The sequence below is a fragment of the Lathyrus oleraceus genome, chromosome 3, assembly GCF_024323335.1.
Source record: "Lathyrus oleraceus cultivar Zhongwan6 chromosome 3, CAAS_Psat_ZW6_1.0, whole genome shotgun sequence".
Taxonomy (NCBI): domain Eukaryota; kingdom Viridiplantae; phylum Streptophyta; class Magnoliopsida; order Fabales; family Fabaceae; genus Lathyrus; species Lathyrus oleraceus.
Genome location: NC_066581.1, coordinates 465,112,478 through 465,130,093, shown reverse-complemented (window position 1 = coordinate 465,130,093; position 17,616 = coordinate 465,112,478). Strand labels below are relative to the sequence as shown.

The window sequence follows — 17,616 nt, the reverse complement described above, 5'->3', positions numbered from 1 at the left end:
ATCTCATGTAAAATTTCATGTCCATCTAATAAAGTATGAGCATTTCACAAAACAAATGGGCACAAGTGTCACACAAAGTCAACATATGATCAAACAGGGGACAAAAATCTCAATCAATTGGAAAATGCCACAAATAATTCCAAGAAAATTCACATGTGAACTGGACATACAAGAGTAGGTTCATGCAAAAATTCAAATCAATTGGAGTTTAAAAAGCATGGTATCAGAAATCATGAAGTTGCACATCAATGGTGTGACACAAATTGTCACACCCTAATTCAAAAATTCATAACTCACAATCCAGATAAGATAAATTCACAAACTCTACATCAAAATCACCATGAATGTGTCTAGTTTAAGCACAAAAAATTTGGAAGCCATTGGATAAAGCATCACCATTTCACAAAGGTTTTGGCAAAAGGTACAAAATATGAATACATGTCACAAACCCTAATACCATTTAAAATTCACTCATCAAAAAAATCAGCAAAAATCATGATAAAAAGGTAGAGATCTAGATGAACACAATGCAAAAATTCCCATGAATTTTGGATTAACAATGAATGAGATGTGATTTTTGTGAGATTGAGTAATAAAATGAAATAAATATTGAAACAAATAAATGAATTAATTAAAATAATTGGGACCGGTGGCATATTGGTAAATATGGGGGAAGTTTAGTGAAACGCGGCGTTTGAGGAAGACCAACGAAATGTTCTGATTGGCTCATGCCAATAGAACAGTGAAAACCACATGCACACACGTGAACAGTTCTGGGCAAACATGGAAATTAGGGTTTTCTGCAAACAGTGTTCATCATCATCTTCTTCACAAATCGTGGAAAAATTATTCGCCCAGAACATGAAATCAAGCACACCATTAAACTCAGCAAAGCACAACTAACACGAATCTAACAACCATTTTTCAAGAATCGAGCTAACCAACATAAATCGAGCAAGAACATATTCATACATCAATCTTTAAAACAGCATAACTTCATAAATACTCAACCATTTTTAGTGGTTTGAAGTTCATTGGAATCAGCAAAGCATAATCTACTTAAAGCATGGCATGATTTAGAGAATAATGAAAATCGAAAACTCACCAAACTTGGAGGACAGTGTCGATTCAATGCTTCTCTTATTGCAAACGCTCAAAACAGATGCTCCTTGTGGTTTGAAATGATGAATGGAGAGTGACTTGTAGCTCAAAAGCCTTTGGAATGTCTTCAAACCAGATCTGCCATGGAAGTGTGTTTGGTGAAACAGACTCGAGAATGCTGTTCCAGCTGGTGTTTTTGGTCTTCAATGGGCTCAAAAGTGATGGTATATCATGCAGCAACCAAGGCCAGCTCGAATCCTTTTGAGTTTTTCAGCAAAAATTCAAAGATGAGGAAATGAGGTTTTTTGAGAGAGAGAGTTTTTCTGTCTTCAATTGATGGCTGCTAGGGTTGGAATTGACAGAAAATGTGCTATTTATTTGCTGTTTATTATTGGCTAAGTAAGTGTTAATCACCATTATCTCAAATGAATCATTTTGGTCATTTTGCTAAATTTCACCAACTTGGCAAATGGGGTGTGTACTGCACGAATTGGGCTTGCAAACAAGTCATAAACAACATTTCTGAACTATTCCAAATGGCCAAAAATGTTAGAAATGCTTAATTCAAAAACTCAAATTTTCACTACACTTGAAATTAATTCAAGCAAGTCCAAAAAGGCCATTTTGAATGGTGATGTTTTGATGAATGATGATGACATTTTTGGAAAGAGGGGATCAAATATGACTTGTTGGAAAAAACCTCACCAAATTTGGCCAAATGGTTTGAGAGATATGGCCTTTTGAAGTTCAAGAATTTTTGAAAATGAATTGATCATATCTTGCCAACCACATGGGAATTGAGAGTTCTTGGACTTTTTGGAAATGGGAGAACAAGATCTTCAACTTTCATGTTGGGCAAAAATTCATTTGAAGCTTGTATCATGATGTAAGTTTGGGATCAAGAAGTTTCCATTTTTGGCAAGTTTCAATTACAGGTCCAGTTTCTATTTTTGGAAATTTCTGATTTGGCTTCAAATTCTTCAATGATGATGTTTGCCATGATATATGAGGCCTATTTGGACATGAATAAGCTCTCTCAAACCAAATCCATCCATCAAAACCATAAAATCAGGCCCAGTTGACCAAGTTTGACTTTTTAGGGTTTTTGACTGATTGTGCATTGCCTGATGGCTTCTGAGCATCCAATCCTTGACCTAAACACTTCAAATGGATCCCCAAGTCATGTGAACATGTTGGACCAACCCTAGGGCCTTGGCTCAATAAAAAACACACTTGCTTGCTTGACTGACTGATCTCCTGACCAGTTTGACCTAACTTGTCAACTGAACTTGCACTTGGGCAAATGGACAATGCAATGTTATGCAGTGGACTATATTATGTTAATGAACTAATGATGAAAATGTATGTACAAAATGTAGGTGCAAATTTGAGGTGCTACACTAACAAAATTTAATAATAGTAATAAAAGTGTGTTTATTGTTGTTATTTTGTGGTGAACGGTTATGGCCTTAGACTTTTACTTAGCTTTGTGAATTTTTAAATATGACATGTGTGTCATTCTTTTATCTCAATAATCTATATGTAAAAAAAAATCTCATCCCCTTGTTGGTAAAACAAGTAATATTTTATGTAATGTAATGAGAAGAAAACAAGATTTAAAGAGGACAACCATGCACTAAGGGTCGTAATTGTATCATTTTATTTTATGTGTATGATGATACATTTGAGAGAGGATTTATATGATAAATAAGCCAGTGGGGTCAACTTAACTATAAATTCCCTCTAAATAAATATTAAATTTACGCTTTCCAATATTTAGGACTCGTCACGACTAGTATTGGACAATGTATGTTTCACCCACCACAAGGTGAATGTTCTATATTAGTAAGGTGTGATGGGATAAGTTTAATATCCAATAGCTCAACTTTGAGTTTAACTTAACTAAACTAATTATAATAATATTATATATGTTTAGAAGTAAGATTTATGAGCAATCAATATGATAGATTAGAATACGGAGTTATTCATCAAACTGATAAAATTAGAGAGTTGTATTAGATAAAATTTGAAGGAGTTCGTACCTAAAGGAAAATGAAAATATGAATCTTAATCAACTAGAACATCTTCTAATGGGATTTTCCAACTCAAATGTCGAAATCCATTTGATTTGAGTAAAATAGTGGGAATGTATTTAATTAAAGACATGATTGAATATGATTTAATGATATTTATATCTTCACATTTCTTAAATGTAGATTACCATGTCAACAAACACTTCAAACAATATTTTATGATCAATCTTTTATAAGTGAAAGGCTATCGTTTCTAGAGAGTTTTTGTTTGGTTGTCCTAAATTTTAATATGAATAATATGGACAAAACTAAAAAACAATTATTAGGCATAATGAGAATTGTTGAACATAATTTGAAATCAAAAGTGAAGTTCATTCTCATGGTTAATAATGGAAATTTCAAGAAGCGGGCTAAAAGGACCAACAAAAAATGTGGTAAAGGGAAAGTCAAAGAAGTTACCAAGCCCAAAAAAACTATTTGTGCTTTAAATCCCAATGACGATATAGCCAAGGAGGGAACTTGCTTCCAATGTGGTAAGACTAAACATTGGAAGAGAAACTACCCAAAACACCTAGAAGATGAAAATAATGGAGTATAAACTTCAAGTTCATCTATTTTTGTTATAGAAATAAATTTATCTACTTTTGCATCACGGGTACGAGATGCTATATGTGGTTCTCACATTCATACTAATGTGTTATGGCTAAAAAGGAGTAGAGAATTGGAAAAATGGGATGTTGATTTATGGTAATGGAGCAAAGGTTTGTGCTTTAGCTGTAAGAACTTATGTATTAACTTTACCTAGTAATTTATTAATTCAGTTAGATAAGTGTTATTATGCATCTATAATTAAGAGGAATATTATTTCAAGTTCTTATTTGGACAAGTTTGGTTTTTCATTTATATTAAAGAATAATTGTTGCTTAATTTGTTTAAATGATGTATCCTATGCTAATGCACAAATTAATAGTGGAATGTATATCCTTGACATTGAAATGCCAATATAAAACATTAATACTAAAAATATAAAACCTAACAATTTAAATTTGCCTTACCTCTAACACTGTTGTTTAGGCCATATAAATGAAAATTTCATTTCCAAACTCCATAAAGATGAAATCTTTGACTCTTTTTATTATGAATCATATGAGACATATTTGTTTTACTTATAAAGATGACAAAGTCCCCATTCACAAGAAAAGGTGAAAGGGCTAGTGATCTCTTGGCCCTTATCTCATACATACAAATGTATGTGGACTATTTAACACACTAGCCAAAGGAGGTTTTTAGCATATTTAATGAAACACAAATCTGAATCTTTTGAAAAGTTTAAGTAATCCAATAAATCACAAAACCAACTGGTCAAGAATATTAAAACCCTTCGATCATATCAAGGTGGTGAATATTTAAACCTGGAATTTGATGATCATCTAATAGACTGGGATTTTATCCCAACTTACAACTCATGGAACACCACAAGGGAATGATATATTTGAGAGAAGAAATTGAACCTTGTTAGACATGGTTTGTTTCATGATGAGTCACATTGATCTTCCAATTTCCTTTTGGGAACATGCTTTATTGATAGTAACTGACACACTTACTCGTATTTCATCCAAAATAGTTAAGAATACACCATATGTTATATGAGTGGTAAGATACTGCATATGTCTTATATGAAGATTTAGGTTGTGAAGATTGTATGAAATGACAAATTTGAATTAAGCTTGAGTCCAAATCTGATAAGTTCCTCTCTGTGAGGTATCCTAGAGAAACAAAAGAGTATTACTTCTACAATCCTTCAGAAGGAAAAATGTTTGTCACTCGAACTAGAATATTCATAGAAAAGTATTTTATTTCCAAAGTAATTTGTGGATTTAAAGTTTAGTTTGAATAAATTAAAGAATTACAAAGTAGTGACACCCCTATGGAGGAACAAGAGCAGAAAACACAAGAAGTTCCTGAAGAGCAACTTGTGGAAGTAGAAAAAGTCCAGCATATGTAAAACATGATATATTACCAATCTAATAGATATGGATATTTGATAACTAATAAAGTTGATGTATTACTCATGGATCAAGATAAGGATGTGAGCCATCAAGAGGCTATCACTTGTCTTGAGTCTGAGAATTAGCTAGAGGCCATAAAATTTGAAATGGATTTCATGTACACAAACCATGTTTAGACCTTAAGTAGAGCCTTATGTACAAGTTAATTATATATGGTGCAAGTGAGCCTTGAAAAAGAAGCTTAACATGAATGGTAAGGTACATACCTATAAGGCAGGTAGTTGCTAATGACTATAAGCAAATTCATGGTATAGACTATGTTGAAACCTTCTCACTATTTGCAATGCTCAACTATGTTCAGATTTACTTGCTATTGATGCATATCATGATTATGAAATATGTGAGATGGATGCTAAGGATAATTTATTTAATAGGAATCTCATTGAGTATGTGTACATGACACAATATGAAGGATTTGATATTCCTAAAGAATCAAAAAATATATGAAAGTTACATATATCAATATATAAATTGAATCAAGCTTCTAGAAGTTGGGATATTCATTTTGATGAAAATTTAAAATAGTTTGGATCATTAAAATAAAGATGAGCCTTATGTCTAAAAGAATGTTAGTGGGAACATGATCATATTTTTGGTATTATATATAGATGATATGTTACTCATTAGAAATGACGTTCATACCTTACATCAAGTTAAAACTTAGATAGGAAAATGATTTTCTATGATGGACTTTGGTGAAGTAGCCTATATATGTATTGGAAATCAATACCTTTAAAGATAGATCACAAAATGCTTGGCCGAACTTAGAGTACATACATAAACAAAGTGATGTGATGCTTTAATATGCATGATTCTAAGAAAGGATTCATACATATGTAACTTGGCTTGTGTCTATTAAAAACACAATCCCCTCCAACTACAGAAAAAAGGTATTGCATGAATAAGATCTCATATGCATATGCAATATAATCTATCATATATTCTATGTTATGTACTCGACTAGATGTTTCGTATGCTTTGCGTGCAACAAGTAGGTACCAATTTGATCTAGATGATGCTCATGGGAATTTTATTAAGAATATCCTTAAATAATTTAAAGGAATAAGACTCATTCTTTATATGTGAAGACCAGTAAGAGTTCGATGTAATATAATACATTGACACTAGCTTCAATAAAGATAATGATGATTATAGATCGCAATCAGGTATGATACAATTGGTGAGTATGATAAAAAAAAATCTTAAATGATGGCGTTGTGAGTTGGAAAAGCTCAAAGTAAGATAAAATTGTCGATTCTACAATCCAGGTCAAGTATATTGCTGCCTTAAATGTATGGTTCTATATGTTATACAAGTAATATCGTAAAATGGTTTTGGTGATGACAACTCTTCTAATTGTTCTTGATGATGATATTTAACCAAGGAAGAAATATATCTAAAGTCTCATCAAGTCAAAGAATCATTTATAAGTTCAAGTATCAAGTTCCAATTGAAAGTTCTAGACAATATTGAATCAAGAAAAGGAACTTGGAGGTGTAAAATGGTGATCTTGAAGTTGTAAACTTAAAGATGTGAAAGTGTAAAAGCTTGTCTAATCTTGTGCTTAGAATTTTATCTTATTTTGGTCAATCAATTGTAAATGAAACAAGAGTAAGTCTAGAGGTACTAAGGCAAAGCATACACACACACAAAGTATTTTCAAACCTCTTATCTTTTTGACAAAAACTTCTTAAAACCAATACGGGAAAATGCTTAAATGATTAGGTAGTATGCTTGATCAATTAGGAAAGCTAGGTACATTGGATAATCAGTTAAGAGTCACTTATTGTCAATTAAATCAATGTGTAACACCTTCTAATCAATTAAGAAGGTTGGTAATTGATTAAGTGACATCGAAAGTCAAAGTTTCCTATTTTGGTTTGGACTAATGGATTAATACATGTTTTAATCGATTAGAAGCTGAAAAAGGCCCATGGATTGTTTTCTGTTTTAACCATAATTTTTCCTATATAAATAAGGTTTCTTCATATTTTAAAACACACAAATATTTTGAATTGGAACTCTTTACTATCATTTTATCTCCCATTCTTTTATAAATTTATTTTTCCCTAGAGTTGCCTTAGTGTCAAGAGATTGAAAATTTTCATCTGAGAGTTGTGTTTGTATTGGTATTGTGGTGACATTGTTTATTCAAGGTCATAATTATCTTAAGATATCTTTGTAATATATTTAAAAGTTGCTAGTTGAACCTATAAATAACTTGGTGTAAGTTATTGAGCTGAGTCTGTGTAAGATCTCTAGTTGTTTAAGGTTACTGAGTTGAGCCTGTGCAAAAGTTTTTGTTGTTTAAGGTTATTAATTTGAGCATGTGTAAAAGCTCTTATTGTCTAAGGTTATTAAAATATTCATGTGTAAAAGCTCTGGTTATTTATGTATATTAAGTTGAGCTTGTACTAAAATCTCTGGTTCTCTTTGTAAGGTTTTTTGGTTGATGTTGTGCAAAATCTCAAGTTGTTTTATAAGTTTGTTTTGGTTGATCATGTGAAAAAGCTCAAGGTTATTTTACTGGATATCTCAAGGGGAAAATCTTGGGGAATGAAGTAGGTCAAATGGTTTAGGTCGAACCAGGATAAATCTCAGGTGTGATCTTTCTATCCCTTATCTCTTTTATTTATGTTATTTATTTTAATTTCTCTGCCTCCTTTCTTTTAATAACTCATATCTTCCATCTCTTTCTTTTATCTTCTAACATAAAGAATTTTAAAATCAAAAGTTTTATAAATTTATTTTTTTGGATATCTAAATATCACAATTCACCTCTTTTGTCTTTAGAGTTACTTGATCAACAAAATACAACAAAGGTGGTTATTTGGTTCAAGATGTTGATTAGTGAACTTGACATAGTCCCTAGCATTGTGGATCACATTGATCTCTACTATTCTAATTATGATACCATCACATAAGGTAATAAGCCTATATATTTTCAAAGATCCAAACACATACTTAGGTAATATCACCTCGTTCAATAAATAATAAATAGAGGATATGTGAATATAATCATAGTACCAACACTTGACAATGTCAATGACCCATTGACAAAGCCTCTTGCACAACACAAGCGTGATAGTCATTCTAGATCTATGGGTATTAGGTGTATGCCTGGTTGGTCCTATGCTAGTGGGAGATTGTTGATGTAAACCCAATAGGCCAATAGTTTTATTAAAACATAGCACATGTATGAAATCCTATTAATAATAAGAAGACATTTATTTATTATGTTTGGTTTTCCAAAGTAATAAAGTCCCTAGAATAGCTAGTCCGCTTGATGAAACATTAAGTATGACTTAATCGTGAGACCCCATTAAATGCAAGAACACTATTTATAAAGTATCTTTTGTCAAGCTTTGTTGTTAAGTCATATAGAATTAAAGCATTGAGATTATTATGTGGACAATCTCATGAACCAAACAAGAGCTTTTAATGACTTTGCTCACAAACCAAATAATAACTTCTCGTAAGATATTACACAAGTGATACAATTCCTCTTAGGTAAATTACAATAATACCCCAACACCAGACTACACAAAAAAAACTTCACTTGATATTTTTCACTTTCAAAGAACTAAGGCAATTTAGTAAAAAAGAAAGAAATTAAATAAAGAGAGTTAGAAAGGGAGAAATTATATAGAAATATGTTTTCTAATGCGTTTTGAAAGTGAGGAGAAACCTTGTATTTATAGGTAAAAAGATATGGCTAAAAAAGGAAAGGGATTCATAGGCTTTCTAATGTCATAATCGATTATACCACTGGGTTAATCAATTATGAACTTCAAAATACGACAACCCTAATTCAGAAAAAGGAAAACCTACAACAACTAGTGTCTTAATTGGTTAGAAATGTTCTTAATCAATTAAAAAAACATTAAACTTTACTCTAATAGTTTGGATAAGGGCTATAATCGATTAGGCATTGTATACAAGCTTGTTTAGGAACACCCTTGATTAACCCCACAATCACCTTGATGGCTCCTCTATCGATTTTAAGATGTTTTAGCAAATTTAGAGAGGTTAAAATACTCTTAGGCGAGTGTGTGCATTACCTTAGTAATCTTAAGAGTTACTAAACATCTTTGTAGTACTCTGGTCACTCAGACACGCACAAGGCAAGCTTTCACACTTTCTCTCTTTCACAATATTTGAAGCTTCAAGATCCCTTACTAGATTCATCATTGATTTAACACTTCATCTGAGACTTGACTTTTTCTATCTGATGAGGCTTTATAATACTTCTTGATAGACATCATCGTCAAATATTTCTTGACTAAAGATCATCTGAGATTCCACCGAACGTCGCTTGACATTAGGTGTTGTCCTTTAAAGAGATTGAGTTTTGGCTACTTGATCTCACAGACAAGAACCTTGATAACATCTTAATATAAAAGTATGAAGACTTCACATTATAGTGTTGTCATAATCAAAACCATCGTGGATATCTTGACTGATTCAAACATATTACATGCAAACACATATATCAACACTTTTCTCCGTGCAAGAAAAATGAGTGATGGTACTTGCAAACACTCGGACGCTCAAGTCAGTGACTTAATAAGGCAAAGAAGATTTTTTTTTTATAGATTTTAGAGAGTGTGCACCTTCATTATGATGTTTTTCCCTCTTTATAGAAATATTCTAGTAATTTTAGGAGTCCAGAACCTTTTCTTGTGGACAAGTGTCATAATATTACTCATTATATGATCCAACGGTCTCCATTTGATGACATAACTTAATTGTGTATTCTTAGGATAGAAATTGATATATTATTGAGGTCGTGTGCCATTTATTTCTTAAACTTCCTTTCTTCATTATCCTTGATCTCATCGTCCATGACTATCGAAACTGGTATTGAACTATATTTGTTATGAGCCAATATCTTCATGGGCGAATGTCTTGGCGCCTAGATAATAACACTTTTGATTTTAGATATAAAAAAATTATAAAAAAGATTGATCAATTTAAAACACTCTCATTTTTATGATCAAGTTTGATGTGTCTCTTAAAAAAAAACTTACGAGTTCAGGCTTCATTTTTGGATCTAGACGCTTTCTTGGTGCTGAGGCTTAAAAACCTTTCTTTAAAAATATTGTAGTATTTTTTAGAAGCTTTATAAAAAAAAGAAAATATAATAGCTAATTTTATACTTTAATAGAGTTAGAAGTAATATTTTGTAGGGTAATGCTAACTTGTGTTCTTGGGACATAAGTTAAGAGATAAATATAAAAATATATTCTTGAAAATTGTATATTGAATTTATTAGAAAGTTATAATTAATAATTTTATTTATTTTTTCAATATAAATTTTCTATTTGTAGGTTTCTTAACCTATGTCTTTTAGGGCGTATTTCTCTATTTTTTAAAGGCAAATGCTATCTTATGCCCTTGGGGCACAAGTTAAGGAAGAATAAATGACTAAAGATTCCACCTACTTTATTTTGGAACATGTAATAATTAAATACAGTAATTATTATAGATATTAAAAAAATATATGACAAAACTACCCTCACATCTTATATATCTGTTAGACTTTTCATCTTCTCAAATATTTCACGCTTCCTGTGTTATTTTTCTTCTCACAAAAAAAAGTGAAATCTTCTCAAATATGGCAATTTAAGAACTGAAATCTTCTCAAGTATGGCAATTTAAAATTTTTCCTTATTCAGGTATGTCATATATTTGTTTTGTTTTGTTATTTTATGATTCCATTTTTTTTAAATAACTTTCCATAGTCATATGTGAATAACCTATTTTGTTCTTTTTATTTTTGGAAGATAAATACAAAATGGAAAGTATGGACAACAATAGAATAAATTTGGATTTGAGTTTGAATATAGAATATTCAGTAGAAGATGTTTCTTCAAAAAATGGTTCTTCTGACATTATTATTAGTCGTAATATTATAGACGAAGTTGAAGAAATTGGAATTTCTGAGAAAGAAAATATTTTGATTTCTAGTCAAAATATTGAGATAAATGGATTTTTACAAGAAAGTAGTGAGGTTGACACTTTTAAGGAGTCAAATATTGTTCCTTTTGTTGGTCAAATTTTTCTTAGTGAGGAAGAAGCATTTATATTTTATAAGAGATATGCATATCAACACGGGTTCTCAGTTCGAAAAGGTAGATTCATCAAACAAAATGGAATTGTGAGTAGGCGTGATTTCTTTTGCCATCGTGAAGGTAGAACTGCCTTGAAAATCATTGAACCATCGAAAGAACAAAGAAATAGAGAATCAACTAGGTGTGAATGTAAAGCTCATTTGCGAATTTCTTTGCAAAAAACTCATGACATGTTTCCAAGTGAGTGGCGAGTTACAACATTTGTTGTTGAACATAATCATACTTTGCTAACTCAATCAGAAGTGAGGTTCTTACCAGCTAATCGAATTATCTCAGATGATTATTCTGAACGAATTTTCTTGTTAAAGGAAGGTGGACTTTCAGTTAGACAGTTAATGCGTGTCATAGAGCTAGAAAAAAATGTGGAGCATGGTTACCTTCCATTTATTGAAAAGGATGTTCGTAATCTGTTTTTGAAAGCCAAGAAAAAAGTTGAAATAACTGATGTTGTTGATCTTCTTAAATATTGTGAGGATGCAAAGAAGAGTTGCTCTAAATTTCAGTATGCATATACGCTTGACGAAGAAAGAAGGTTAGAGCATATATTTTGGTCCCATGCTTATTGTTTTGATTGGTACCAAGAATATGGGGATGTTGTTGTATTTGATACTACATACAAGGTAAATTCTTATGAAATGCCATTTGGAATTTTTGTGGGTATGAATAGTCATGGAAAGACTATACTTTTTGGATGTGCACTCTTACGAAATGAAAAAACTTCTGCATTTCGTTGGTTGATGAAGGTAACTTCTAAGTTTAATTTCATAATTTTTCTTATATCATTTGTTATTGTATCATTTTTTTTAATTACATAATTTTTTTGTAGACTTTTATATCTTTGATGAAGAAGCCACCGAAGACTATATTAACAGATCAAGATCCATGGATGAAAGAAGCAATTTCAAAAGAGTTGCCATCAACAAAACACAGTTTTTGCATATGGCACATCACTTTCAAGTTTAGTTGTTGGTTTAATGCTATACTCCGAGACAAATATCCAAAATGGTGTGCTGATTTTTATGGCTTGTATAAATTGGAGACACGTGAAGAATTTGAACATCACTGGCCAAAAGTTGTTGCTAAGTATAACTTGCAATCAAATAAACATGTGAAAGGGTTGTATGAAATTAAAATTTATTGGGCACTTGCTTATCTTCGTGACTATTTCTTTGGTGGAATGACAACCACAGGTAGATCAGAGAGTATTAATGCATTTATCAAAAGATTCATAAATTCCCATACAACTTTAAGTGATTTTACAAAGCAGGTATGTTCTGATTTCTAAACTATCATCATTGTTGTAATCTTATACAATTATATTTTGATTAATTTAAATTAACTTCAGGTTGATTTAGCAATCAATGATATTAAGCAAAAAGAAGAGCATGAAGCTATGTTAGAAAAATGCAAAAGATTGAACATGAAGCTGATATCACCTTTGCAAGAGCAAGCTCATAATCTTCTCACAGGTTTTGCTTTTCAAAAGTTTCAAGAGGAGTTTGAAAGGTCTATCCAATATTCAATTCATCATCAAAATGGTAATGCGTTTGTGTTGCGGTATTATAAAGATGCTAATAGTAGAAAACACATGGTCTTTTGGGATGGTAAAATAGCTACATGTAGCTGTAAGCACTTTGAGTTTTGGGGAATATTATGTCGACACATTCTCAGTATTTTTCTGCATAAAGATTGTCATGAAATTCCTTCTAATTATTTGCCATCACGATGGCGACTTCAAGTATCACATGAGGATGAGGAAGTAAATCCTCAACCAATCAATGTTGTATTTGAGGACCAAATAATATGTTACAACAATGAAGCTCATGCGAATGATATTGTTCAATGCCCTCCGATTTCCAAAACAAAAGGTCGTCCTAAAAGAAGACGTCTTAAAGGTGGAAAAGAGCTTTCACATACCATGAATACATGTGGATTATGCAAAGACATAGGGCATAATATTGCAACATGTCCTCTAAAAGAAAATATTCAATTTTCTGCTCACACTAAAAACAAGAAGCAGAAAATATGTCAAGATGCAAATTTAAATCCAGTTCTTCTACAAAAAATTTAGGTACATATATTTTTTTATATTTTTATATATATTTTTTGTTTTTTATATTTTTAATTTGTTAACTAAAATTATATTTTTTTTAACAGGAAGAAATTGATGATATATGTATGAAGACCATCAGAGTTCTTATTATTTTTTTATTTGAGTAATTTAAAAAAAATTGTATTTGGATGATATATTTGGAATTGTAATTTATTTTGCTACAGTACTTTTAAAACATTTCAATTTTATATTAAAAACTTCCAGCATAACTATTGCAGCAATATATTAGTGTAATATAAAGCAAATCAATTTTAAGTTAATTCAAAAATGAAAAAAAAAGTTTGTCTTAATTCTAAACATTCTCATTAAATTTAAGTCAAAAATATAAAAAAACTCTGTATGTGAAAGGGTAATTTTGTCCTAATCATTTTTAATAAATATAAATTTTAATATTTTAATTACTATAATTAGTTATCACATGTTTCAAAATAAAGTTGATGAAATTAACTATCATTAATTACACCTTATCATGTGCCCAAGGGCACAAGATAGCAAGACCCTTTTTTAAATTCATAATGTAGATCTCAAAGATTAATTAGTAATTTGACATAATAGGGCATAGTCCACAGTAAATTTGGCTTCTCTCGCACCGTTCAACCCCTCTGTGCTCGTAGCTAATCCTTTTTCAATCTCTACAACTTCAACAAAAATCCTTAAACATGTGAGCACTCACCATCCCAAATCAAAACAATCCCAAAAAGTTTCATTCATTTTGATATCTTTGTTTCACGTAATTGATTTTTCTCATTTGTTTAATTCATTTTTTTGGGGTAAATATCAAGGAAGCCAAAATCATCGGTGAATCGACCTCCAACACCAGATGTTGCCGATAATCTCCCAGAAAGGGAACCCACGTTTCAGGAACTCCTCAATATCAAGGTTTTTTTCTTTCTGTTTTCAGGGTTTTGAGTAATTAAGATAGTTTACACTTGTTACTGTGTTAAAGTTGTTATTTTTAGTTGAATTTTGATGTTTGGTTTGCTTGTTAGTTTATTGAGACTGGAGAGAAGGAGCGGTTGATGGAACTTTTGAGGGAAAGACTTGTGGATTGTGGTTGGAAGGATGAAATGAAATCTATCTGCAGGTTTTGTTTATTTTTATTGTTGTATTCTGAGATTTTTTATTGTATTAGGGTTTTTGCTAGAAAATAATTTTAGGGTTATAGGTTTATTTGTTATATTCATAAATTCGAGTTTAATGGACAATGACATGCACTATCAGTTTTACATTTGTATGGGATGCGAGACCTTCAGTTTTTCATGTTGTACATCAGTTTTCAAACAATATTTTCAATCACTGGTCAAGGAAAATAATGGTTTGTTCTAGTTCTGCTACACTACAGTGCTGCTAATTGACATTTTGTAGTAAATTGTGCATTGCTGAAAAATAGTGTTTTTCTCAAATTCTGCTATGCTTTATAGCCGTCCTTTGACAACTTTGTTTGAAAATACACTTATAAAAGTGGAGTGATGGGGCGAAATAGTGAATTGAATCCTAGGCAAGGTGTTAGGACATTTTTTCACGTTAATGTATAATGAGACCATGTGATGGTTTGCCATATCAAATAACTAAACTGATTTTTTCACTTTACAAATGAAAGTATGCGTGTAGCATCTGTATATTATGTTCAAGTAATTCTTGCGTTTAGAGGTGGCAGAATGGGGCCAGCCTGCCAGGCATGCCTGTTTTGCCCGTACTTTTTTACAGTGTGGATCAAGGTTTTAGGCCCGCATCCTCTAATGTGTCTGCCCCGCCCTCCCCGTTTTTTTTGCGGACGTGAGCATTAACATAAACTTTTGCAATTTTAGGCATTAGAGGTGCATTGCCTGCAGTCCTCCCCGCCCTCAATTTTTGGCAGCACAGAACAAGGCTTTAAGCCCGTAGCTTCAACTATGCCCGCCCCACCCCCTTTTTTTTTGCGGGCTTTTGCGGGGCAGGCCTAAACGGGGAAGCCATGCCCAATTGCATTGTACTGTACTTGCTCGTTGAAACCGCAATCGCGGAGGTGCATGGCGTAGTAGAGTTTCAGTGTTATGCAAAATGAGTGTCAGAAAGGATCTATGGTGCAATCATAGCGCTGTGCGAGAGGAAGGAATTGCAGAGATGACAAACCAAATAGAGAAGACAAGCAGAAAAATAAGAAATGCTCTATTTTTTATCACGAAAAGACAAAAATGCCCTTGATTCTTAGCCGTTCAGGGTTATTATTTTCCATAATTTAGTCTTTTTGAAAGCATTTAGTGTCTGAGGTCTCTTTTCTTTCACGACCTCTCCTCCACACGACATCTGTTGTCCTGTGATTCTGGTGCGGTTTGTCCTGATTCCAGCGCGACCTTCTCTATCCTGTTCTCTGCCTGACCAGATCTCTTCTTCTCCCCTAGACTTAGTGTAGCGGCCTTACCGCTACTCTCTACGCTATGCTATCTAGTATAAAGTATGTACAGCCAAATAATATAATGCCGCGTTTTTTCAATTAAACATGTGTTGTTTGGCAGCTGGATTACTGACAAGTGAATTACTTTTGGCTTGGTGCCTGCTTTGTGAATGTAGTTCCAGGTTCAATGGCATGAGCTTTAGTTTCCACTTAGCAATATTACAATATGACCATGAATACTTGAAATGAATTCCTAAAAATGTTTGCAATATACTTTTTCATACATTGCTTCGACCCTTTCTTTAATTGTCAATTTAGCTGTCTTGTAAATTAATCAATTTTTTTAAAATGTATTGATTTTCACGAAATGAATCAATTATTAAAAAGGTATTTAAGAGGGTAGTTGTTGTATTTAAGAGGGTGCTGCTAGTATCATCCCCTATTGCTGTGTTTCTCTGTTTGATTCTACCTTTTCCTCTTCATATTTTGACACATCTCTATTTTGTGTGACTTCTAAAAGTTGGAATCTATTTTCTTTCCAGAGCTTTTGTGAAGAAGAAAGGAAGGAATAATGTTACTCTAGATGAACTTATACACGTAATTACTCCAAAGGGTCGAGGTATTATTAATTGTTTCACTGATGTACTTCTTTCTGCATATTGTTTACCTGATGGTAACCGCGTTGAAGCGACTCATTACTAAAGAACCATGCACGGAATTCTCCATTTTATTTGCTTAAGAATCTGTTAAAATTTGAAGAAGCACTTACATAATGGAATACTATGCCTCTCAAGATTCAAATCTGTACAACTGTATTGTCCCTTTAATTATGGTTTTGCACCAAAATTTCTAACTGACAAGACAAAGAACTTCTCTTTGCAGCCTCTGTACCTGATTCTGTAAAAGCTGAGCTATTGCAAAGGATTCGAACATTTCTTGTTTCTGCAGCTCTCTAATGGCTTGATCGGTTATAATCTCGCGACATTCTGTAAAGGGTTAAGGGTTCGTGCTTGGATTGTAGTTGGAATTGCGGCAGCACTCTTTTCAATGATAAGTAACAAAGAGATTGCTTCTGAAAACTGAACTTGAAAACATTGGAAAGAGTACTGCCAATTTTCCAAACATGAAAGAACTGCACACATCTGTACCAGATTTTGTGTTGCAGAGGTATGAGTATTGTTGTAAAACCAGTATTTTTCTCCTTCCTATAAAAATTTGATAGATAACTTTACTATCAAAGTTCTGATAGTAGCAATTAATCGCTTCCTCGCTAGTGCCGCCTAATATGAATGTTAGAGTGGCTATGATGTCTATTTAATTTAGCAGATGGAAAAATCAGATTGCAGCATTCCTAATATGAATGTAAAAGAAAACCTTTGATTGCAAATTTATGCAACCCATCTTAAAAATATGGTCTCTTTTTCTAACTATTTCTTCTCTCTCTGAATATTCAGTACATACCGCATAATAAGAGGATAGAGGGACTGTCACATGTTGAAATAAAGATAGATTCAAAATTCTTCATTGTTGAAAGTTCAAAAATTCTTTTTTCTATATAATCAAGATATTTGTCCAGCAGATAAATTGAAAGCACTACAAGTTTCTTTATTAAAAGAATGATATATGCAAAATTGGAAGGTCTGATGTCTATTACAATTATCCTCATTTTTTAAACAATGACTTTGGTAGGCCAAAGTGTCGCAACTTGTCAGGTGTTTGAAAGAAAACAGAAAATAATAATAAAAGTCAAAATTCTATTTTTATATTACATAGTATTAATTTTAATGTGAAT

General features: G+C 32.0%; 2 protein-coding genes across 2 annotated transcripts; both read left to right on the top strand.

Annotated features, from left to right (window-relative positions):
• Positions 1-11,000: 11,000 nt before the first annotated feature.
• Positions 11,001-13,408, top strand: LOC127131675 (protein FAR1-RELATED SEQUENCE 11-like). Its single transcript, XM_051060587.1, has 3 exons — positions 11,001-12,080; positions 12,185-12,604; positions 12,683-13,408. Exons 1-3 carry the CDS (start codon positions 11,001-11,003, stop codon positions 13,406-13,408), a joined length of 2,226 nt encoding a protein of 741 aa, XP_050916544.1.
• A 494-nt stretch (positions 13,409-13,902) lies between these two features.
• On the top strand, positions 13,903-17,083 carry LOC127128192 (transcription and mRNA export factor ENY2). The gene is made up of 5 exons (XM_051057426.1): positions 13,903-14,111; positions 14,233-14,329; positions 14,440-14,534; positions 16,367-16,443; positions 16,707-17,083. Coding segments are annotated over exons 1-5 (345 nt in total). The 5' UTR covers positions 13,903-14,109; the 3' UTR covers positions 16,781-17,083.
• The last annotated feature ends 533 nt before the right edge of the window (positions 17,084-17,616 follow it).